Here is a 25,462-nt window from a genome sequence, read left to right as displayed (position 1 = left end):
CACACAAAACCCCATAATGATAAATCGAAAACAGGTTTTTTAGAATTTTGCTAATTTATTAAAAATAAAAACAGAATTACCTTACCCTTTGCTATGAAACTCGAAATTGAGCTCAGGTGCACCCTGTTTCCATTGATCATCCTTGAGATGTTTTTACAACTTGATTGGAGTCCACCTGTGGTAAATTCAATTTTTTGGACATGATTTGGATAGGCGCACACCTATCACCTGTCAAAACAAGCCATGAGGTCGAAGGAATTGTCCGTAGAGCTCCTAGACAGGATTCTGAGCAATCAGGGGAGAAGGGCCTTGGTCAGGGAGGTGACCAAGAACCCAATGGTCACTTTGACAGAGTTCCAGAGTTCCTCTGTGGAGATAGGAGAACCTTCCAGAAGGACAACCATCTCTGCAGCACACCACCAATCAGGTCTTTATGGTAGAGTGGCCAGACGGAAGCCACTCCTCAGTAAAAGGCACATGACAGCCCACTTTCCAAAAGGCATCTAAAGGACTCTCAGACAATGAGAAACAAGATTTTCTGGTCTGATGAAAGCAGGTTTGAACACTTTGGCCTTAATGCCAAGCGTCACGTCTGGAGGAAACCTGGTACTATCCCTACGGTGAAGTATGGTGGTGGCAGCATCATGCTGTGGGGATGTTTTTCAGTGGCAGGGACTGGGAGATTAGTCAGGTTTGAGGGAAAGATGAACAGAGCAAAGTACAGAGAGATTCTTGATGGAAACCTGCTCCAGCGCGCTCAGGACCTCAGACTGGGGCGAAGATTCACCTTCCAACAGGACAACAACCCTAAGCATACAGCTAAGACAACACAGGAGTGGCTTCGGGACAAGTCTCTGAATGTCCTTGAGTGGCCAGAGCCCGGACTTGAACCCGATCGAACTTCTCTGGTGAAACCTGAAAATAGCTGTTCAGCGACGCTCCCCATCCAACCTGACAGAGCTTGAGAGGATCTGCAGAGAAGGTTGAGAGAAACTCCCCAAATGCAGGTGTGCCAAGCCTGTAGCATCATATACCAAGAAGACTCGAGGTTGTAATCACTGCCAAAGGTGCTTCAACAAAGTGCTGAGTAAAGGGTTTGAATACTTATGTAAATATGATATTTCATTATTTTAAATTTTTAATACATTTGTAAACAATTCCAAAAAACTGTTTTTGCTTTGTTATTATGGGGTAGTGTGTGTAGATTGATGAGAAAAAATAAGCAATGTAATCAATTTTAGAATAAAGTTGTTACTTAACAAAATGTTGAAAAAGTCAAGGGGTCTGAATATTTTCTGAATGCACTGTATGGCCTACAAAAAGGTTATACTGTATATAGAACACAAAGCAACCTTTTTTTTGCAGTGGGTGATGGTATAGCTCCTGAGTGGCGCAGCAGTCTAAGGTGCTCCATCTCAGTGCTGGTGGTGTCACTACAGACACTCTGGTTCGAATCCAGTCTGTATCACAACTGGCTGTGAATGCGAGTTCCATAGGGCGACGCACAATTGGCCCAGCGTTGGCTGGTATTTGTAAATAAGTAATTCTTATTAACTGACTTGCCTAGTAAAATAAATAAGCCTATACTGCAAGGTGCACAGTGGAGTTCAAGTCTAAAGTGACAGATGTCTGGGCCAACAGGTCCATTGAAGAAGAGATTCAATACTGTTTTACCTTTATTTAGTTAAGAACAAATTCTTATTTACAATGACGGCCTACCGGGGAATAGTGGGTTAACTGCCTTGTTCAGGGGAAGGAAAACAGATGTTTACCTTGTCAGCTTGGGGATTCAATCCAGCAACCTTTCGGTTACTGGCCCAACGCTCTAACCACTAGGCTACCTGCCACCCCTAATAATAGGTCTATCAAGAGAGCCAAAGTCCACCTGTCTCCCACTGCTTGTCTACTCACACCGCTGGTTCTCAAACCTCACCTGATTCACAACCTCACCTGATTCACAACCTCACAAAAACATCCTTCCATGTCACAGATGCTGCTATAAAATTAGGGAATTTCACAGAATGTTTATGCGTTAATCCTTTGCATGCTCTCTCCCAAGAGTGTGAGTATGAACAGTGGCAGAAGGCAAATACTGTACATAATGTGTATGTAATATAGCCACAAAACATCTGCAACTATATACTGCACTTGAAAATAAATTTCATATTCAAGTTCATTACAACAGACCTTTACAGTTTTCATATTTTATTTTACTTTATATTGCATTACTGTTTAACATACGCTATCAGAGATTATTTCACATTTGAGAATGTCTAGCAGTCAAACCTACTATAGATCAATGTATACGTCACATGATCAAGACAGGGCTCACGCTCAGCATGTATTTTGTGCGCATTTGTTATCTGTCTGTCACAGTAAAATGCAGTGCAGTGCAATATGACCATGTCGACAGAATTGTTTAGTATTTCATCAGGCTTGGAGTAATTTCTTTGTTCTCCGCGAGAGAGAGAGCTAGAGAGAGAGAGAGAGAGAGACAGACAGAGATAGAGAGACAGACAGAGATAGAGAGATAGAGAGACAGACAGTGATAGAGAGTTTGAGAGAGAGAGACAGACAGACAGAGATAGAGAGACAGACAGTGATAGACAGATAGAGAGACAGACAGAAAGAGAGACAGACAGTGATATAGAGACCGACAGAGATAGAGAGACAGAGAGACAGACAGAGAGACAGACAGAGCTAGATAGAGAAAGAAAGAAAGAAATAGAGAGCAATATCTAAATCAGTGCATTCCAGGTTTCTATGATATCCCATGGTTCTTAGGCGAGCTAATGCTCAATAACATGACATGTTAGCAACATAAACAGCTAATACTAACTATGTAAACATCTTCATACATAAATAACATCAATATATGTTCCGTAACATCCATCATATCCTCCTTTTAACAAACTGTTTGTACATACAGTACCACTTGAAGATTATGCTTTGTCAGAGCAAACCCTAGTACCCTGCAGTTACGGTATAGAAGTATAGAATACAGATTATGACCATGTCATGAGAGCACAGTATAGAAGTATAGAACACAGATTATGACCATGTCATAAGAGCACAGTATAGAAGTATAGAACACAGATTATGACCATGTCATAAGGGCACAGTATAGAAGCATAGAACATAGATTATGACCATGTCATAAGAGCACAGTATAGAAGTATAGAACACAGATTATGACCATGCCATAACTCTGTACAGCACAATCCAGGGTGGGGGTCAGAGACGATGTCATCTACATAATGTAATCTATATAATGTGTTGCAGTTCTTTTTGTTTCACTGTAAACACTGTGTTGATGAGTACATGCATACAATAAGCATTCTGTCAGCACACGAAGAAAGAAGTTGTAAAAACAGAGGCCCTTAATTTGCTGCTAATTCAGGTTTACATTACTAAAAGTAGGAAGACCAAGAATGGAAGACAAAATAATGTATTTGAGAGGAAGATAGAAACAGCCTGGGGTGGATGAATCTAGGGAGGAGGAGAAGCGGAAGAAGAGGTCGTGTCTTAGTCGTCCGTGTCTTTAACGGTGTTGTCATCTAGGAGGACATGCCAGCGCTCGATCTTCTTGTCTTTGTTCTTCAGACATTCGTACCAGTGCTTCAGACATTCCCCCTTGGCTGTGATGCCCAGCTGGCACCCTCCTGAAGGGGAGAAGGTTTTTACTTTGAAGTCGGCTTTAAAAGTGCACAATATAGTTTGCTAAACATTGAAAGTACATTCATTCTGCCATCGTTACTGAACTCCCCAATGAAATCGTTGGATTTCTCAACTGACCAATGAAAATGCTGGATTTGCCCCATGTCAAATTCCCAACTCACCAATGAAATCATTGGATGTTCCCATGTCATAGTCCCAGACTGAGATGTCCAGGCTCTTCTTGGCCAGCTCACCATGTTTGATCTCATAGCTGAACTCCTGCAACACAACTTCAGCCATCACACTCCATGCTCAGTGCAAAGACCCAGACCGCCATTACACTCTGTATTAATAAAACAATGGCCTGGAACCTGATATTGTGTTGTTATTGATATATATGAGGGGACATTAACCTCGTTGAACTCTGGGTTCAGCGTCTTCTTTTTTATCTGAGTCTTGTTCTTGGCTTTCTTCCCCATGTCTGGTTTCAGGAAGCTGCAGGTCACAATCACAGGAGAGAGAATCAATCCACATTCAATCAACCAACCAATCAATCTAGCCATCCGTCCATCCACCCATCCATCCGTCCATCAAATGTTTAAGGCTGTAGGACAGGGTCATAGAAGAGGAAGGTGAACATCAGCAATCAAGGGATAGGGATATATATATACAGTGGGGAGAACAAGTACTTGATAACCTGCAAAATCGGCAGTGTTTCCTATTTACAAAGCATGTAGAGGTCTGTCATTTTTATCATAGGTACACTTCAACTGTGAGAGACAGAATCTAAAACAAAAATCCAAAGAATCACATTGTATGATTTTTAAGTAATTAATTAGCATTTTATTGCATGACATAAGTATTTGATCACCTACCAACCAGTAAGAATTCCAGCTCTCACAGACCTGTTAGTCCTTCTTTAAGAAGCCCTCCTGTTCTCCACTCATTACCTGTATTAACTGCACCTGTTTGAACTCGTTACCTGTATAAAAGACACCTGTCCACACACTCAATCAAACAGACTCCAACCTCTCCACAATGGCCAAGACCAGAGAGCTGTGTAAGGACATCAGGGATAAAATTGTAGACCTGCACAAGGCTGGGATGGGCTACAGGAAAATAGGCAAGCAGCTTGGTGAGAAGGCAACAACTGTTGGCGCAATTATTAGAAAATGAAAGAAGTTCAAGATAACGGTCAATCACGCTCGGTCTGGGGCTCCATGCAAGATCTCACCTCGTGGGGCATCAATGATCATGAGGAAGGTGAGGGATCAGTCCAGAACTACACGGCAGGACCTGGTCAATGACCTGCAGAGAGCTGGGACCACAGTCGCAAAGAAAATCATTAGTAACACACTACGCCGTCATGGATTAAAATCCTGCAGCGCATGCAAGGTCCCCCTGCTCAAGACAGCGCATGTCCAGGCCCGTCTGAAGTTTGCCAATAACCATCTGGATCATCCAGAGGAGGAATGGGAGAAGGTCATGTGGTCTGATGAGACAAAAATAGAGCTTTTTGGTCTAAACTCCACTCGCCGTGTTTGGAGGAAGAATAAGGATGAGTACAACCCCAAGAACACCATCCCAACCGTGAAGCATGGTGGTGGAAACATCATTCTTTGGGGATGCTTTTCTGCAAAGGGGACAGGACGACTGCACCGTATTGAGGGGAGGATGGATGGGGCCATGTATCGCGAGATCTTGGCCAACAACCTCCTTCCCCCAGTAAGAGCATTGAAGATGGGTCGTGGCTGGGTCTTCCAGCATGACAATGACCCGAAACACACAGCCAGGGCAACTAAGGAGTGGCTCCATAAGAAGCATCTCAAGGTCCTGGAGTGGCCTAGCCAGTCTCCAGACCTGAACCCAATAGAAAATCTTTGGAGGGAGCTGAAAGTCTGTATTGCCCAGCGACAGCCCCCAAACCTGAAGGATCTGGAGAAGGACTGTATGGAGGAGTGGGCCAAAATCCCTGCTACAGTGTGTGCAAACCTGGTCAAGAACTACGGGAAAAGTATGATCTCTGTAATTGCAAACAAAGGTTTCTGTACCAAATATTAAGTCCTGCTTTTCAGATGTATCAAATACTTATGTCATGCAATAAAATGCAAATTAATTACTTAAAATCATACAATGTAATTTTCTGGATTTTTGTTTTAGATTTCGTCTCTCACAGTTGACCAAATACTTATCTTCCACCATAATTTGCAAATAAATTCATTAAAAATCCTACAATGTGATTTTCTGATTTTTTTCTCTCATTTTGTCTGTCATAGTTGAAGTGTACCTATGATGAAAATTACAGGCCTCTCTCATCTTTTTAAGTGGGAGAACTTGCACAATTGGTGGCTGACTAAATACTTGTTTGCCCCACTGTATATACAGACAGACAGACAGACAGACAGACAGACAGACAGACAGACAGACAGTGTAGCTAGATTAATAGAACACATACATCTTGACGAAGGGGTCTGAGTATCCATTAGAGTCCATAGCTGCCAGGTGAGCACATCGCACCACTCCCACTATCAGACGACCCTGCTGGGTACTGTAGGTTAGAGAGACCAGGATACGACCCCTCTCCTCTGCATCCTCCTTTACCTGTAGGACACACACACACACACAGAAATGTACGAACACACGCACAGACAAGATTTGCAAGTGGATTTACATCCACTACGATAACATTTTTCCCATATAGATTAACATATCAAAGATTTTCATGACATGTACAGTATATATAATCCATGCATGTACTGTACAGTGCATTTTATTCTAAAATGGATGAAATTGTTTTTTTCCCTCATCAATTTACACTCATACCCAATAATGACAAATCAAAAACAGGTTTAGAAATGTTTGTGTTCCTCAGTATTTGGGGAGTTTCTCCCATTCTTCTCTGCAGATCCTCTCAAGCTCTGTCAGGTTGGATGGGGAGTGTCGCTGCACAGCTATTTTCAGGTCTCTCCAAAGATGTTCGATCGGGTTCAAGTCCGGGCTCTGGCTGGGCCACTCAAGGTCATTCAGAGACTTGTTCCGAAGCCACTCCTGCATTGTCTTGGCTGTGTGCTTAGGGTTGTTGTCCTGTTGGAAGATGAACCTTCGCCCCAGTCTGAGGTCCTGAGCGCTCTAGAGCAGGTTTTCATCAAGGATCTCTCTGTATTTACTCCGCTCAACTCTCCCTTGATCCTGACTAATCTCTCAGTCCCTGCCACTGAAAAACATCCCTACAGCAAGATGGTGCCAGGTTTCCTCCAGATGTGATGCTTGGCATTCAGGCCAAAGAGTTCAATCTTGGTTTCATCATACCAGAGAATCTTGTTTCTCATGGTCTGAGAGTCCTTTAGGTGCCTTTTGGCAAACTCCAAGCGGGCTGTCATGTACCTTTTACTGAGGAGTGGCTTCCGTCTGGCCACTCTACCATAAAGGCCTTAGTGGTGGAGTGCTGCAGAGATGGTTGTCCTTCTGGAAGGTTCTCCCATCTCCACAGAGGAACTCTGGAGCTCTGTCAGAGTGACCATCGTGTTCTTGGTCACCTCCCTGATCAAGGCTGTTCTCCCCTGATTGCTCAGTTTGGCCAGGTGGCAAGTTTTTTAATATTGAGGAATATTTCACTTTCCATGGTCATAGGAGTAACAACATGAATGAGGCAGAAATAATTCAGTGCGTCTTGAGTTTCGCCATCAGCTGGAAGACTGTGTCCCATTTGTCTCAGTGGAGGGAGGGAGAGTGGAGGGATGGTGAGTTGGGTGAGAGGCAGCCTCACTGATGTCCCCTCACATCAGATGGAGACCATCAGTCCAATAAAATAAACTAATTATTATGCTCACTCAGCTGTACCTCACAAGTAATACAACAAATGATCTATTACCAGTGTGACCATATACTGAAAATGTTGACATTTCAAAATGGTCTGAGAAGAGCAACATTAGCAGGGCAATTAAAGCATAGCTAATGTGCAGTGGTAATGCATTGGGCCTATAGCCTACTGGACAAACCTCATTGCTACAGAACTGTTTTAATAGGTTAATAGGTTAATGTTGCTTCTGTTTTTAATTTTAATTTGATTTTAAATCTGAGTAGTAGATCTCAGCTTTCTTTTGGACTCAGAAAGTGATCTTGACTCAGAAAAGCTTGGTGACCACTGGACTAGGGAGTTTTTTTTAGGTTAAAATAAACGGAATAGTGCTAAGCACAGGCAAAATTCCAGAGGAAAACCTGGTTCAGTCTGATTTCCAACAGACACTGGGAGACAAATTCACCTTTCAGTAGGACAATAACCTAAAACACAAGGCCTAATATACACTGGAGTTGCTTATTGAGAAGACATTGAATGTTCCTGAGTGGCCTAGTTAAAGTTTGGACTTAAATTGGCTTGAAAATCTATTGCAATACTTGAAAATGGCTATCTAGCAATGATTAACAGCCAACTTGACAGAGCTTGAAGAATTGTTTTAAACAATAATGTGCGAATATTGTACAATCCAGGTGTGCAAAGCTCTTAGAGAGCGTTGCCAAAGGTGATTCCAACATGTATTGACTCAGGGGTGTGAATACGTACTGTATGTAAATGAGATATTTCTCTATTTCATTTTCAATCAACATGTTTTGACTTTGCAATTATGGGGCATTGTGTATAGATGGGTGAGAATATGTGTTTATTTAATCCATTGTGATTTTAGGCTGTAACACAACAAAATGTGGAATAAGTCAATGGGTATGAATACGTTCTAATTGGCACTGTACGTGATCTGTCATCTGAGTTATGTAATGTGTGGCCAACTCTGGGTGCAAGTTATTCTGACAGTAAAACTAAAAAGCCATTTCCTTCGGGAATATAGAACAGGGCCACAGGCCACAGTAGAAACAGAGATAAATATTATAAAGGCGGCTGGTGGCACCTTAACTGGGGAGGACGGGTTCATAATAATGGAATGAATGGAATAGTATTGACACATCAAACACATGGTTTCCTTGTGTTTGATACCATTCGATTCACTTCAATCCAGTCATTATTATGAGCCATCCTCCCCTCAACAGCCTCCTATCCTTGAAAGGTATTTATCTTGTGGAGACAACAATAGATAGCAAGGCAAATTCAATGGAAATGAATAATACATGTGATGTCAGCATTCAGCTACAATTTTGTTCCCTCACCGGAGTTACAGGCGTAAATCTTAGGCGTGAACGTGAAGTGTGAATCCTGAGTGTAAATCCTGTCTCAGGCGAGTCTTACCTCCTCCTCGTAGAGTGCCATGCCCCGGGCTGAGCCTCCTGTTCCTGCCTTCTTCACCTGGGAGAGGGGGGGAGCAAAGGGGGAGAGTGGGGGTGAAATCACTTATATCATGATTATTAACAGTTGCATCCACAATGCAAAGGTTACAACTGTCTCCGGACCTGGATGTGTGCCCTCACAGACACACACTGTTGTAGTTCCTACCTGGACCACCCTCTCCAGACACAAATTGTTGTAGTTCCTACCTGGACCACCCTCTCTAGACACACATTGTTGTAGTTCCTACCTGGACCACCCTCTCCAGATACACACTGTTGTAGTTCCTACCTGGACCACCCTCTCATAGACACACACTGTTGTAGATCCTACCTGGACCACCCTCTCCAGACACACACTGTTGTAGTTCCTACCTGGACCACCCTCTCATAGACACACACTGTTGTAGATCCTACCTGGACCACCCTCTCCAGACACACACTGTTGTAGATCCTACCTGGACCACTCTCTCCAGACACATACTGTTATAGTTCCTACCTGGACCACCCTCTCCAGACACACACTGTAGTTCTTCTTCTGGTTGGCTTTGAGTTTCTTCAGAGCAACACGTGTCTCTCCGATGAACTCATTGTGCCCAAACTTGTCCATATCACTCACTGACAGCCTGGAAGCAGGAAGAGGAGTTCTGTTCTCTTTTTTTTTTTTACATCGTTTTGTATCATCACCGAAGAGTTTTTTATTCTTTTGGTTCCCTTTATCCCTGGGAAATCTAACTGATGTAAATGGAGAGCCAGGGAACTAAACTAGGCCAATATCAACGTAAACGTTTTAATTTCAGATGACCCAGTGGGTGACACATATACAGTGGTGTTATATGGTATGGGCGAGCCTGCCTGTATTTACCGTAGTGTTTTGCGCTGCATGTCGTCGTCAGTGATACCATGGTACACCAGAGTCTCATTCCACACTGGGTTCAGAGTGCCCTTCAGTGTCTTAGTACGCAGCTTGTTAGACTGTGGAGACGGGGAGAGAGGAGAGGGGGGAACGGGGAGAGGGGGAAGACAGGGAGAGGGGGGTGGCAGGGGAAGAAATAGAGCAGAAGACAGGGAGACAGATGGAGAGGGAGAGAGAGACAGAGAGACCCCACAGAGCCCCACGACAGCAACACAATTAGTCCCAACCAAAATAATGAGAAAACAAAAAGATGATTACTTGACACATTGGAAAGAATTAACAAGAAAACTGAGCAAACTAGAATGCTATTTGGCCCTAAACAGAGAGTACACAGTGGCAGAGTATCTGGCCACTGTGACTGACCCAAAATGAAGGAATGTACAGACTCAGTGAGCAAAGCCTTGTTATTGATAAAGGCCGACTATTTGCACATCATTACAACACTGTATATAGACATAATATGACATTTGAAATGTCTTTATTCTCTTGGAACTTCTGTGAGTGATACAAGTCTGTGTCAACAGGCAGCAGAAACAGGCCTACTACAACCAGAAGTGTTGGAAGTTACCTTACTGGCACCAGGTAAGAGGTGCAGCTTGACGTAAGGGTCTGCTAGGCCATTAGAGTCCATCGGCTTTAGGCCCTGAGAGAGAGAGAGAGAGAGAGAGAGAGAGAGAGAGAGAGAGAGCAGAAGAGTAGAAATAGAGAATATCAACCTAAAGATGAACCATTCAAGCATGTCACTGAAGCTAGCGGTGTGTGTGTATACCTTGGCTTTGACTATATTGCAGTGCAGTGCGTTGCTCTCCTGTTCATAATGCAGAGTGAACTCCAGTAACCCCAGGGTGGCTGATGCGGACAGAACAAAAGAACATCATGCTCAGATTGGTTCCCTCACCCAACACACACACACACAGAGAGAGAGACAGAGAGACAGAGAGACAGAAAGACAGAGAGACACAGAGAGAGAGAGAGAGATAGAGAGACAGAGAGAGAGAGAGACAGAGAGACAGAGAGACAGAGAGACAGAGAGAGAGAATAACAGAACAGAGAGGAAGCGTGTATGTGTGTGCATTAGAATATGTGTTTCATATGGTTGGTCTACAATGTCCCTGCTTGGGAACCAAATTTCCCAGTGGGCTAATAAAGACTGATGGTGACTGTATGCACACGGTATGTAGAGGGTCGTGCTTAGTGACAAGGTAGAGGAAGTCATCAAATGTCTGAAGTGACTGAAATCAATAAAAAGGTACATGTGTTATAGAAGGACACACACTTACTGGATTCATCAGAGTCATATTCGTTGTCATCGTCCTCGACAGGAGCGGGGGCTGGGCGTGCTGCCAGGGTGGGTTTGGGGGCAGGAGTGGGTTTCTCCTCCCCGACTGGAGTTGGGGCTCTATCCTCCCTCTGGTGAGGGTGTCTGCTCTCCTCGGGCGCAGGGGCTGAGGTAGAGAAACGCCGCTATTTAGTCAGTCTCAATCTCCAAGTAGAAGGGATTATGCATCTGAGCGGTTGGTGGTAACAGGTAGGCAAACAAAACCAAAGCAGTTATTATCCATTGACTGCTTTTAGGGAGGGTAAGGAAAAACATGTCATTTTGTAATTTGGGCGAGCTGACCCTACAATCGTACCCTGTAGTGTGACTGAGTCAGCTGGAGCTGGCGTGTTCTCTCTCCCCCTGGCTGTGGGAGGTCTGGAGCCTAACTTAGACTGGTTCTTCACCAACTCTTCCTGCACAGCAACGCCCCCTAGTGTCTGAGCAGACCTATACCCCTCTGGGTCCTGTTGCTCTGAGCTGGAGTACGGGGGCTCATCGGTGGGCTCTGAGACAAGATCGGAGAGAGGAAGATGACATGTTGAAATACGCAACAAGCTTTTGCATGTACCTCTCATGCAAGTCCAACGAGTCGTGAAATCTTAATGCTTGTTTCCACTGCTCACCTTGGTTCTCTGTGTTGGAGCAGCAGTTACCCTGCTGCTCCTGCTGCTCTGTGCAGTCCTGGGCACCAGCGTCTGGCTGGTAGATGGGCTGGGTCTGGGTACGGGCATAGGGCTGGGTACTGGGCTGGTGATGGGTGGGGTTCAGGGTACGGGGGCTCTCTCTACCTGTCCCTCTGGGCCTGGAGATGGGCAGGGGAGCAGGGAGGACCTTCTGGGGTTGGCCCTTAAAGAACCACGCTCCAGAACGCTTCAACATCTAGACATGGAGAGAGAGATGGAGTGACAGAGAGAAAGAGAGAGAGAGGAAGAGATGTAGAGAGAGAGGGGGGGGGAGACAGAGAAAGAGAACATTTGATGGAGAGAGCGAGATTGAGATGGAGTGAGAGAGGAGGGGTAGCGTGCTTAGCAGATGAGTTATCTCACATTGGACTGACAGGTAGGGCCATTTAATTAAAGGTTCCCTGGGGAGCGGTTTCACCGAACACAGGGTCAGCACTAAACAATACTGTGAAACGGGGTGACTAAGCCAACCCAAAAAATAAAGTGCGAGTGTGATTAAGTCTGAACAGCTGAACCCTTCTCTCCCCCATACATTTTGATTGTGATGGGACAAACAAACACAATATTTTCTAATTATTTATTAACATGAAGGTGTATTCGTGGAGTATACATTAAAACAACATTTGTTTTGGTCTTCAACCTATAATTTCTCTATCATTCCACCCCTCCTTTCCTCTCTCCATCTCGCTCTCTCTATTTCCCCCTCCTCTCTCACCTCTTTGTGCTCGCTGCAGATCCTACAGACCCACACAGGACATGACGACCGGCTGTTGTTCTGAATCCCACACTTACTGCACATATGCTGCGAGCAGAAACACACACATACACACACTTACTTAAACCAGAGTTATTTTTATGATACACTCATAGAAGAAAAGGTGCTATCTAGAACCTGAAAGGGTTCTTCGGCTCTACCAATAGGAGAACCCTTTGAAGAACCCTTTTTTGCTTCCAGGTAGAACCCTAGTGGGTTCCGTGTAGAACCCTTTCCCCCAGAGGGTTAAACATGGAACCCAAAAGAGTTCTACCTGGAACCAAAAAGGGTTCTACCTGGAACCAAAAGGGTTCTCCTATGGGGACAGCTAAAGAACCCTTTTTTCTGAGAGTGTAGGACAAATGTAGGCACAGTTTGGGAGCTAGACAAAGAGAGCGACAGAAATGATTTAGGAGCACATACCAGACTACTGACAGAATCAGCTCTGCTCAAAGCAACATGAAGTAGTAAGTCGAACAAAAGAAGACGAGAAACCACAGAGACCTACAGGACTTGGACCTCTGATAACTGTCCAGACTCTCTACATAGCTCTATTATGTGTGCTAGTTACCTTCTTGCAGTGGGAACAGAGTACGGAGTTGACTCCCTGCTGGCCAAACGTCTCTCCACACAGCAGACAGCGAGAGTGACCATCTCCACATGCTGTTTTCTTCATACTGTCCAACCTAGTGGCAAAACGCCTGCAGAACACACAGACACAGTTACAGACACAGACACAGTTACAGACACACAGACACACAGACACACAGACACACACACACACACACACACACACACACACACACACACACACACACACACACACACACACACACACACACAGTAAATACACGCAACACACATCAGACTGCCAGACTCACCATCTGGCCATGCTGTCTTTTGTCCAGACAGGTCGCCAACCACATAGAGTGGAGAGATCAAACACACACACACAGTTTTGTCTCTTTCTCATTTCCCCCCCTCTCCCCCTCCTCTCTCTCTCTCTCTCTCTCTCTCTCTCTCTCTCTCTCTCTCTCTCTCTCTCTCTGTCTCACCCGATCCTCTCCTGCTCCATGGCCTCCATGGTCTCAGCCCGAGCCAGAACACTGTTGATGATCTCCTTCTCTTCATCTGTTAGCTCCACTTCCTGAGGACCTCCTCCTCCATGGCCTCCACTGTGCCGGTGCATCCTGCTGACTGACCTGACAGACAGAGACAGGACACACACTTACAACGTCATACACACACATCAGAAGAGACACACCTGCACAGCCACTTACAGACCTAACATGCACAAATCCGAGGACAAACACACATCAGAGGACACGGCACACTCAAATGTAGAAAAGTCAACTGTCGCCTCTGGAGTGATGTGTACTCTAGGTTCAATACTACCGAGTAGTACTCAGGGCTCAATACCCCGCTACTAGTAACTGAACATGCCTCTAGATGTTTTCACTGAACAGGCAACAGAGGCACACAACATTATCATCGGCTAGATTAGAACACTGTCACGTAGGATACAGCAGGGGACCCCTCGCAGCAGGGGACCCCCCACCAACCCCTCGCAGTTTGGGAACTACTGCTTTAGATCAATGTTTCTCAATCCTGGCCCTACCACTTGATTCAAGTCAAAGGCTTGATGAGGAGTTGATTAGTTGAAGGAAGTGGGTGAGTGGTACAGTAGGGCAAAAACAAAAATGGCACCCTTTGGGTCCCAGGACCAGGATTGAAAGACTGTGCATTAGATCAGTGTATTTCAGCATTTGCTGTGGGTCACCAGGACCAGGGTTGACAAACAGGGGTCTAAACGACTATTGAGCAGACAGAACTGGTGCTACCCTGGTTTTGAACTGAAGAACTGCTGTACCAAATGTCTTGGGCTGGGAGAGGTAACAGCAATTAGTGGTAGGTGGGTACTTTGCTTCTGTAATAGTTGGGGAAACATTGGTACTGAACCCTGACCTGTTCACCGGACGTGTTGTTTCGACCTCCCCCCCCTCCCCCTCTCCTCTCTCTCTGCCGCACCTGCTGTCTCAACCTTTGAATGCTTGGCTATGAAAAGCCAACTGACATTTACTCCTGAGGTGTTGACCTGTTGCACCCTCTACAACCACTGTGATTATTATTTGACCCTGCTGGTCATCTATGAATGTTTGAACATTTTGAAGAACGATCTGGCCTTCATGGTCACGTTACTCTTATACTCTCCACCCAGCACAGCCAGAAGAGGACTGGCCAGTCCTCAGAGCCTGGTTCCTCTCCACCCAGCACAGCTAGAAGAGGACTGGCCACCCCTCAGAGCCTAGTTCCTCTCCACCCAGCACAGCCAGAAGAGGACTGGCCAGCACCCAGAGCCTGGTTCCTCTCCACCCAGCACAGCCAGAAGAGGACTGGCCACCCATCAGAGCCTGGTTCCTCTCCACCCAGCACAGCCAGAAGAGGACTGGCCAGCCCTCAGAGCCTGGTTCCTCTCCACCCAGCACAGCCAGAAGAGGACTGGCCACCCCTCAGAGCCTGGTTCCTCTCCACCCAGCACAGCCAGAAGAGGACTGGCCAGCCCTCAGAGCCTGGTTCCTCTCTAGGTCTCTTCCTAGGTTCCAGTCTTTGTAGGGAGTTGACCCTAGCCACCGTGCTTCTACATCTGTATTGCTTGCACTTTGGGGGTTTTAGGCTGTATAAACACTTTGTGACAACTGCTGATGTTAAAAGGGCTTTTGATTTGATTGAATGATTGACACGGTGTGTGTTCATTTAAGTATATATCAAAGCATCACCAAGCTGTTTGCCCTGCCTCTTTTCCACTTTGTTTGCTCTCTCTCAATTCAATTTAAGGGCTTTTATTGGCATGGGAAACATATCTCTTTCTCTTTCTCGCTCTCGCTCTCGCGCTCACCCCCCCCCCCATCTCTCTCTCAGCCCTTTCTATCCTTTCATAATGTTCTCTCCCTGATGATTGGAAATGTCAGGGGTTGCCGTGACAGCGGGCAGTTTGGCAACCTGACTGATTCCTGTCATCGTGTGTGTGTGTGTGTGTGTGTGTGTCTGCGTGTGACATTGGTGGGTTGAGGCTGAAGTGGGGGGAACATTCTACAATGGCATGAGACTGACCTCATCTCTCGCACACATTGTAAGACATCACATAAAACCAAAAATTGCCCACTAATACAGGACTAGCAAAAGGCCCAGTGCACTACTTTTGTGAATACCTTTTTTTCATTCTGATTTTTCAGAGGGTGCTTCAGTACCCTCAGCATCCCTTCTTCCTGTGGCTATGTGTGGGTCAAGACACCTATATCACTCGTGTAGCCTATTATACTCAAAGAACCAACTTTGTGGCGCATACACACACACACACACACACACACACACACCACACACCCCCCCCCACACACACACACACACACAATTGAGTCGGGCTGGTTGAAGTGGTGTTGTAAATCAATTGTCTAGATCAGGGTAAAGGGGTGGGGACAGAATGGTTATCTGATTCCTAATGTCGTCAGGGCACTGAGAGGGAGGACATGCGACAGTTGAACATGATGTAATTCTCAAACACACACACATTGTGCAGGGCTAAAGGGGCTAAGATCAAAGCCAGAGACGTGACTAAAGGGAGTTAGTCAGTAGGATGACACGCAAGGAAATATGATGTTAATATATATATATACAGTGGGGCAAAAAAGTATTTAGTCAGCCACCAATTGTGCAAGTTCTCCCACTTAAAAAAACGAGAGAGGCCTGTAATTTTCATCATTGGTACACTTCAACTATGACAGACAAAATTAGAAAAAAAAATCCAGAAAATCACATTGTAGGATTTTTAATGAATTTATTTGCAAATTATGGTGGAAAATAAGTATTTGGTCACCTACAAACAAGCAAGATTTCTGGCTCTCACAGACCTGTAACTTCTTCTTTAAGAGGCTCCTCTGTCCTCCACTCGTTACCTGTATTAATGGCACCTGTTTGAACTTGTTATCAGTATAAAAGACACCTGTCCACAACCTCAAACAGTCACACTCCAAACTCCACTATGGCCAAGACCAAAGAGCTGTCAAAGGACACCAGAAACAAAATTGTAGACCTGCACCAGGCTGGGAAGACTGAATCTGCAATAGGTAAGCAGCTTGGTTTGAAGAAATCAACTGTGGGAGCAATTATTAGGAAATGGAAGACATACAAGACAATCTCCCTCGATCTGGGGCTCCACACAAGATCTCACCCCGTGGGGTCAAAATGATCACAAGAATGGTGAGCAAAAATCCCAGAACCACACGGGGGGACCTAGTGAATGACCTGCAGAGAGCTGGGACCAAAGTAACAAAGCCTACCATCAGTAACACACTACGCCGCCAGGGACTCAAATCCTGCAGTGCCAGACGTGTCCCCCTGCTTAAGCCAGTACATGTCCAGGCCCGTCTGAAGTTTGCTAGAGAGCATTTGGATGATCCAGAAGAAGATTGGGAGAATGTCATATGGTCAGATGAAACCAAAATATAACTTTTTGGTAAAAACTCAACTCGTCGTGTTTGGAGGACAAAGAATGCTGAGTTGCATCCAAAGGACACCATACCTACTGTGAAGCATGGGGGTGGAAATATCATGCTTTGGGGCTGTTTTTCTGCAAAGGGACCAGGACGACTGATCCGTGTAAAGGAAAGAATGAATGGGGCCATGTATCGTGAGATTTTGAGTGAAAACCTCCTTCCATCAGCAAGGGCATTGAAGATGAAACGTGGCTGGGTCTTTCAGCATGACAATGATCCCAAACACACCGCCCGGGCAACGAAGGAGTGGCTTCGTAAGAAGCATTTCATGGTCCTGGAGTGGCCTAGCCAGTCTCCAGATCTCAACCCAATAGAAAATCTTTGGAGGGAGTTGAAAGTCCGTGTTGCCCAGCAACAGCCCCAAAACATCACTGCTCTAGAGGAGATCTGCATGGAGGAATGGGCTAAACAGTGTGTGAAAACCTTGTGAAGACTTACAGAAAACCTTTGACCTCAGTCATTGCCAACAAAGGGTATATAACAAAGTATTAAGATAAGCTTTTGTTATTGACCAAATACTTATTTTCCACCATAATTTGCAAATAAATTCATAAAAAATCCTACAATGTGATTTTCTGGATTTTATTTTCTCATTTTGTTTGTCATAGTTGAAGTGTACCTAGGATATAAATTACAGACCTCTCTCATCTTTTTAAGTGGGAGATCTTGCACAATTGGTGGCTGACTAAATACTTTTTTGCCCCACTGTATATATATATATATATATATATATATATATATATATATATATATATATATATATATATTTATTTAGATCAGTGTGTGTGTGTGTTGGTATGTTAGAGGTTGATGGGAACTCTTCTCCTCTGACACACCACTACAAGTAAACTTGTCACTATAAGGACTTCTGTTAAATTAACGCTTTACAGGGCTGGGTGACACAGGGACTTGTGTGCGCGCTAGTGCATGTGTGTCTGTGTGCGTCTGTGTGTGCACGTGCACTTGTGTGTGTTCACGCGCAGTGTGTGTGTGCGATTGCCTGCATGCATGCTCGTGCATATGCATACTCATGATTTAAGGTCATCTGAATCAGGAAGTACCTGCAGGGGAATGGAATAGCACAGGAGGATGCATCCCTTCTAACACCCTGAGAGAACAGACCAGTCATGAAGAGCACTGGACTGAACCTGCACCATAAAATCAAAGACCTCTGCCCTCCTCTAGCTCACTCCAACACACACACGAGCGAACACACACACACAGGCGCCAGGAGGAAGTTACAGTAGACAAGTCTTTCATCTCAGGAAGAAAGCTGTACGTAGAGTCCATTTGAAATAACATTTCTGTTCAATTTTTTTTCTCTTTCCAAAAATAAAAAATAAATGTACGTTTTCAGTTCGCATCTGGTTTGAATCTGATTTTAATGAGCCAGGTGGTTTTATAACAATATACTGTGTGTATGTTTGTCTTTGTGTGTGTGGTGTGTGTGTGGGTGTTTGTTTGTGTGTGTAGGTGCATCTATCTGTCCTCAAGCTGGTCTGTCCTCTGCAGCTGCTGTCACAGACACACACGGCACAAGCAACACCCACACACAGCACCCGTAACACACACGGCATAAGCAACACCCACACACAGTGAGCTGAGAGAGAGGACCTGTCACTGTGCATCTATCGACTGACACTGTCCCAGGGAAAAGCATGCACGCACACACACAAATACACACACACACACACACACACACACACACACACACACACACACACACACACACACACACACACACACACACACACACACACAGCCCAAGGAACTGCAGTCTAACTGCAAACTGAAGTGAAGTAAAAGAAAGCGGAGGCATTTTAGCTCCACGAGACAGTGTGGGTTGACTAAGGACAATTGCTGTTCCCTGGGCTGTGTGTATGTATTTGTGTATGACTGTATGTTTGTGTTTGTTTGTATTTGTGTGTGTGTGTGTGTGTGTGTGTGTGTGTGTGTGTATTTGTGTGTGTGTGTGTATTTGTGTGTGTGTGTGTATTTGTTTGTGTGTGTGTATTTGTGTGCGTGTATTTGTGTGTGTGTGTGTGTGTGTGTGTCATGCCAGGGGCTAGCTAGGTCTGGCAGACTGTGTCATCCTCCTGTGTTTTCCTGTCATGGAAAAAGGCCTTTCCCTCTTGTTTCTTTACGTTTCACGCTAGAAATACTGTTGAACTCTAATTACATTGAATACATTCAAAGACAAATGCCATGGAAATAGGACGTCAAACCCTTTTCCATGTCCTAATTTGCATAATGTAGGATTTCATCCATAAACATCTGCAGCTATTCATCATTGCCTACATGGGTGAGGCTGTCGTTTTGTCTAGACCTGGGTTCAAATACTATTCAGGGTATTTCAATTACTTTCAAAGACATTTGGAAGTAAGAACTTCAATATATTTTCTTTGAAAACACAAGGAGTTGAATATTGGAATGTATTTGGAAATACTCAAATACACAGACAAGTGTATATTCAAATAGAAATATTTAAATATTTCATATTTTTGAATCCAGGTCTGTTTGGAATTTGAAATAATGTATTTGGAAATAAGTATTTTGTATACATATTTTTTTTAGTAAGCTTTTATGGAAAAATTACTATTTGATTTGGGCCAGATTATTTGAAAATACTAAAATACACAAAAAAACAAGTATTTACACAACAAATAATCAAATACACATCTATTGAACCCAGTTCTGGTACTGTCAGGCATGTAATGCTGCAGTCGTAGAATTAGAGGGTTATTCCTGTCACGCCTGCTCCCACTCTTTCCCCCTCTTCTCGTCTCCAGTGTCGGTCCTTACATTCTGAGTCCAACCACTTCTAATTCTATGGATTTTCCACTGCCTCAGGAATCCTAACAGCTCTGGAAAACCTCTGTAGTCAATCAGTTTGTCTATACACCAACTGGCTACTGTTTATTAATTACATCTAATACCGTCTAGTACCGTGTCGACACCCCTTGCCTCCAGAACAGCCTGAATTCTTAGGGGCATGGATTCTACAAATCGGAAACATTCCATAGGGATGTGGGTGCATGCTGACGCGATGGCATCAGGCAGTTGCTGCAGATTGGCTGGTGGTACAACACCGCCACCAGCCTGTACAGGTGTCCATGGACTCATGCTGCTTACGCCAAATCCTGACTCTGCCATCAGCATGACCCAACAGGAACTGGGATTCGTTGGGACAATGCAATTGTTTTCCACTCCACAATTGTCAAGTGTTGGTGATCGCGTGCCCACTGGAGACGCTTCTTGTTTTAAGCTGATAGGAGTGGATCCTGGTGTGGTCGTCTGCTACAATAGCCCATCTGTGACAAGGACTGACCAGCTGTGCATTCCGAGATGCCGTTATGTACAACACTGTTGTACTATGCTGTTATTTGCCTGTTGGTGGCCCGCGTGTTAGATTGCACAATTCTTGCCATTCTCCTTCGACCTGTCTCATCAACAAGCTGTTTTCGCCCACAGGACTGCTGCTGACTGGATGTATTTTTGTTTGTCGCCCCATTCTCGGTGAACCCTAGACACTGTTGTGCATGAAAAGCCCAGGAGGTTTCTGAGATACTGGAACCGGCACGCCTGTCACCGAAAATCATACCATGCTCAAAGTTGCTTAGGTCACTCGTTTTGTCAAGTCTAACATTCAATCGAACAGTAACTGAATGCCTCGAAGCCTGTCTGCCTGCTTTATTTAGCAAGCCACGGCCACGTGACTCAGGGTGTGCAGGAGCCATCCACTTTCGTGAACGGTACCTAATAATATATACAGTGTATTCGGGAAAGTATTCAGACCCCTGGACTTTTCCCACATTTTGTTACGTTACATACAGCCTTATTCTAAAATGGATTTAAAAAATGGAATAGACATCAATCCACATACAATACTCCATAATGACAAAGCAAAAACTGATTTATTAAACATAAAAAACAGAAATACCTTATACCTTAGTAAGTATTCATACCCTTTGCTATGAGACTCGAAATTGAGCTCAGGTGCATCCTGTTTCCATCGATCATCTTTTAGATGTTTCTACAAATTGATGGGAGTACACCTGTGGTAAATTCAATTGATTGAAAAGTTTGTGGTCATACGCACATCCTTATAAACATTGGTGCTGGGATAATAAAGAATACTAGTATAGAACAAGAAGGCCCGCACACTGTTAAAGCTCCCAATTCATCACTTTATTGACAACGTTTTGATCCGAAAGGGATCTTCGTCAGGTCAAACAAACAAACTGACAGATCACATCACAAAATATATAACATTTCACCTCACATAACCATTGTGGACATGACGCACGGTGGGTGCAAAAGCAATTTGTGCATCTCTAATAATTGAATAACAATGAGATGGGTACATGTAAACACAGCAAAAAAAGAATCGTCCTCTCACTGTCAACTGCTTTTATTTTCAGAAAAAATAACATGTGTAAATATTGTATGAACATAACAAGATTCAACAACTGAGACAAACTGAACAAGTTCCACAGACATGTTACTAACAGAAATGGAATAATGTGTCCCTGGACAAAAGGGGGGTCAAAATCAAAAGTGACAGTCAGTATCTGGTGTGGCCACCAGCTGCATTAAGTACTACAGTGCATCTCCTCCTCATGGTCTGCACCAGATTTGCCAGTTCTGCTGTGAGATGTTACCCCACTCTTCCACCTAGGCACCTGCAAGTTCCCGGACATTTCTGGGGGGAATGGCCCTAGCCCTCACCCTCCAATCCAACAGGTCCCAGACGTGCTCAATGGGATTGAGATCCAGGCTCTTCGCCGGCCATGGCAGAACACTGACAAATCATGCACAGATTGAGCAGTATGGCTGGGGGCATTCTCATGCTGGAGGGTCATGTCAGGATGAGCCTGGAGGAAGGGTACCACATGAGGGAGGAGGATGTCTTCCCTGCATCTCATCATTGAGATTGCCTGCAATGACAACACGCTCAGTCCGATGATGCTGTGACACACCGCCCCAGACCATGATGGACCCTCCACCTCCAAATCGATCCCGCTCCAGAGTGCAGGCCTCGGTGTAATACTCATTCCATTGACGATAAACGGGAATCCGACCATCACCCCTGGTGAGACAAAACCGTGACTCATCAGTGAAGAGCACTTTTTGCAAGTCCTGTCTGGTCCAGCAACGGTGGATTTGTGCCCATAGGCAACATTGTTGCTCGTGATGTCTGGTGAGGACCTGCCTTACAACAGGCCTACAAACCTTCAGTCCAGCCTCTCTCAGCCTATTGAGGATAGTCTGAGAACTGATGGAGGGATTGTGCATTCCTGGTGTAACTCAGGCATTTGTTGTTGGCATCCTGTACCTGTCCCGCAGGTCTGATGTTCGGATGTACCGATCCTGTGCAGGTGTTGTTACACATGGTCTGCCACTGCGAGGATGATCAGCTGTCCGCCCTGTCTCCCTGTCTTAGGCGTCTTACAATACGGACATTGCAATGTATTGCCCTGACCACATCTGCAGTCCTCATGCCTTCTTGCAGCATGCATAAGGCACATTCACGCAGGTGAGCAGGGACCCTAGGCATCTTTCTTTTGGTGTTTTTCAGAGTCAGTAGAAAGGCCTCTTTAGTGTCCTAAGTTTTCATAACTGTGACCTTAATTGCCTACCGTCTGTAAGCTGTTCGTGTCTTAACGACTGTTCCACAGGTGCACGTTCATTAATTGTTTATGAGTCATTGAACAAGCATGGGAAACAGTGTTTAAACCCTTTACAATGAAGATCTGTGAAGTTATTTGGATTTTTATGAATTATCTTTGAAAGACAGGGTCCTGAAAAAGGGACGTTTCAAGTTTAGAAGTTCCAGAAAATAATATATATATTTACAAAATGACCAAGTAGGTGACCTGGAAGGCAAGACAAATCAAAATGACATATTCATGTAAGAAATGGTCTGATATCTCCTGACATCAAATGAAATTGATTGGATATGATTTGGAAAGGCACACACCTGTCTATATAATGTCACACAGTTGACAGAGCATGTCAGAGCATAAACCAAACTATGTGGTCGAAGGAATTGTCCGTAGAGCTCCGAGACAGGATTGTGTCGAGGCACAGATCTGGGGAAGCGTACCAAAAAGATTCTGCAGCATTGAAGGTCCCCAAGAACACAGTGGCCTCCATCATTCTTAAATGGAAGAAGTTTCGAACTACCAATATTCTTCCTAGACCTGGTCGCACGGCAAAACTGAGCAATCAGGGGAGAAGGGCCTTGGTCAGGGAGGTGACCAAGAATCCGATGGTCACTTGGAGATGGGAGAACCTTCTAGAAAGACAACCATCTCTGCAGCACTCCACCACTAAGGCCTTTATGGTAGTGGCCAGACGGAAGCCACTCCTCAGTAAAAGGTTGGAGTTGGAGTTGGAGTCAGCCCACTTGGAGTTTGCCAAAAGGCACCTAAAGGACTCTCAGACCATGAGAAACAAGATTCTCTGGTATGCTGAAACACTTTGGCCTGAATGTAAAACGTCACATCTGGATGAAACCTGGCACCATCCCTACGGTTGAAGCATGGTGGTGGCAGCATCATGCTGTGGGGATCTTTTTCAGAGGCAGGGACTGGGAGACTAGTCAGGATCGAGGGAAAGATGAAAGGAGCAAAGTACAGAGAGATCCTTGATGAAAACCTGCTCCAGGGGGCTCAGGACCTCAAACCGGGGTGAAGGTTCAGCTGGACAAGGACAACAACCCTAAGCACACAGCCAAGACAACACAGTGGCTTCTGGACAAGTCTTTGAATATCCTTGAGTGCCCCAGCCAGAGCCCGGACTTGAACCCAATCAAACATCTCTGGAAGGACCTGAAAATAGCTGTGCAGCGACGCTCCCCATCCAACCTGACAGAGCTTGAGAGGATCTGCAGAGAAGAATAGGAGAATCTCCCCAAATACAGGTGTGCCAAGCTTGTAGCGCCATACCCAAGAAGACAAGGCTGTAATAGCTGCCAATAGTTCCTTAACAAAATACTGAGTAAAAGGTCTGAATACTTACGTAAATGTGATATTTTATATATATATATATATATATATTTTTTTTTTCAATTTGCAAACATTTCTAAAAAGCTGTTTTTGCTCTGTCATTATGGGGTATTGTGTGTAGATTGATGAGTGGGAAAAATGATTTAATCCATTTTAGAATAGGCTGTAACGTAACAAAAAGTGAAAAAAGTCAAGGGGTTTGAATACTTTCCAAATGCACGGTATATTTGAAGGGTATTCCACGTTAAAACTGTCCAAATATTTTGATATGCAATGATTTTAAAAGCTTTGTTTTTCCTTTTGCCACCCTTGGGAAACTTTTTTGCTACTCCACTTATCCTGGATTCCCTGGTTGTGATATATGCTGATGTAGTGGGAGTTCTTTATAGAACATAGAAAATTGTAGAGAATTACATTCCCACGGGATTCCTTACCCTGACAACTGGATGACAATGGATCCTCCTCTCCATCCTTCTATCTTCACCCTCTTTCCTCTCCTCCTCTCATCTCTCATTCTCTCCTGTCTCTCTCCAGTCTTCACTCAGTGGAAGCAGATTATAAAGCTTGGAGCTCTCCACATCCCCTCCCTCTATTACTGTTGACTCTCTGTGGATATACCGACAAAAACATGCACGATGCACATGCGGTCTAATGACATAAGCGCAGATAAATGCTCAATACTAAGTCTGCAGAAAGCACACACACAAACACACACAGACAGGCTTAAAGCTCTGATATGGCAGTGCTGTCTGGAAACATCTTCCTCAGTCGCTGAAGGGAAGAGCTGATGACACACACCTCAGTGTGCTGAAGGAAAAGCCCGCTAACAAATATGGCTATAGGAAAAGACTGAACGGCTTGTAGATTTTGGGACTATGCTGTGACTTCAGAGGGTTGTACAGGGGGAGGGTGAGAACACATACAGCCCTTGGAAGTTTTTCACATTTTGTTACGTTACAGCCTTATTCTAAAATCTATAAAATCTATTATTCCCTCATCAATCACAGTACCCCATAAAGACAAAGTGAAAACAGATTTGTTGACATTTTTGCAAATGTAGTAAAAATAAAATACCTTATTTACATAAATATTCAGACCCTTTGCTATGAGACTCGAAATTGAGCTCAGGTGCATCCTGTTTCCATTGATCAAGGGCCTTGGTCAGGGAGGTGATCAAAAACCCGATGATCACTCTGACAGAGCTCCAGAGTTTCTCTTTGGAGATAGGATTAACTTCCAGAAGGACAAACATCTCGGCAGCATTCCACCAATCAGGCCTTTATGGTGGAGTGGCCAGACG

The 25,462-nt window shown here is 44.6% G+C and overlaps 1 protein-coding gene across 2 annotated transcripts in view; it reads right to left on the bottom strand.

The window, feature by feature from the left end:
• Window positions 1-2,657: 2,657 nt before the first annotated feature.
• Window positions 2,658-25,462, bottom strand: part of LOC112219593 (rabphilin-3A-like) — a 40,059-nt gene continuing 17,254 nt past the window's right edge. Inside the window, exons 2-16 of one of the 2 annotated variants that reach the window (XM_024380958.2) lie at window positions 13,658-13,804; window positions 13,174-13,303; window positions 12,564-12,650; window positions 11,789-12,044; window positions 11,479-11,670; window positions 11,125-11,289; window positions 10,614-10,693; window positions 10,413-10,487; window positions 9,794-9,903; window positions 9,428-9,554; window positions 8,894-8,950; window positions 6,113-6,258; window positions 4,071-4,152; window positions 3,840-3,936; window positions 2,658-3,662 (exon numbers count right to left, since the gene is read on the bottom strand). In XM_024380958.2, the coding sequence (XP_024236726.1) occupies window positions 3,526-3,662; window positions 3,840-3,936; window positions 4,071-4,152; window positions 6,113-6,258; window positions 8,894-8,950; window positions 9,428-9,554; window positions 9,794-9,903; window positions 10,413-10,487; window positions 10,614-10,693; window positions 11,125-11,289; window positions 11,479-11,670; window positions 11,789-12,044; window positions 12,564-12,650; window positions 13,174-13,303; window positions 13,658-13,791 (1,875 nt within the window). In that variant the 5' untranslated portion in view covers window positions 13,792-13,804 and the 3' untranslated portion in view covers window positions 2,658-3,525. Of the gene's footprint in view, window positions 3,663-3,839; window positions 3,937-4,070; window positions 4,153-4,713; window positions 4,976-6,112; window positions 6,259-8,893; window positions 8,951-9,427; window positions 9,555-9,793; window positions 9,904-10,412; window positions 10,488-10,613; window positions 10,694-11,124; window positions 11,290-11,478; window positions 11,671-11,788; window positions 12,045-12,563; window positions 12,651-13,173; window positions 13,304-13,657; window positions 13,805-25,462 lie in introns of those variants that run through there. The other variant, XM_042302150.1, reaches the window with a different exon arrangement.

Source organism: Oncorhynchus tshawytscha, linkage group LG20 (genome assembly GCF_018296145.1).
Source record: "Oncorhynchus tshawytscha isolate Ot180627B linkage group LG20, Otsh_v2.0, whole genome shotgun sequence".
In the NCBI taxonomy this organism is placed as follows: domain Eukaryota; kingdom Metazoa; phylum Chordata; class Actinopteri; order Salmoniformes; family Salmonidae; genus Oncorhynchus; species Oncorhynchus tshawytscha.
Note: the sequence above shows the minus strand (reverse complement) of the source record. Positions and strands in the feature narration are given on the sequence as shown.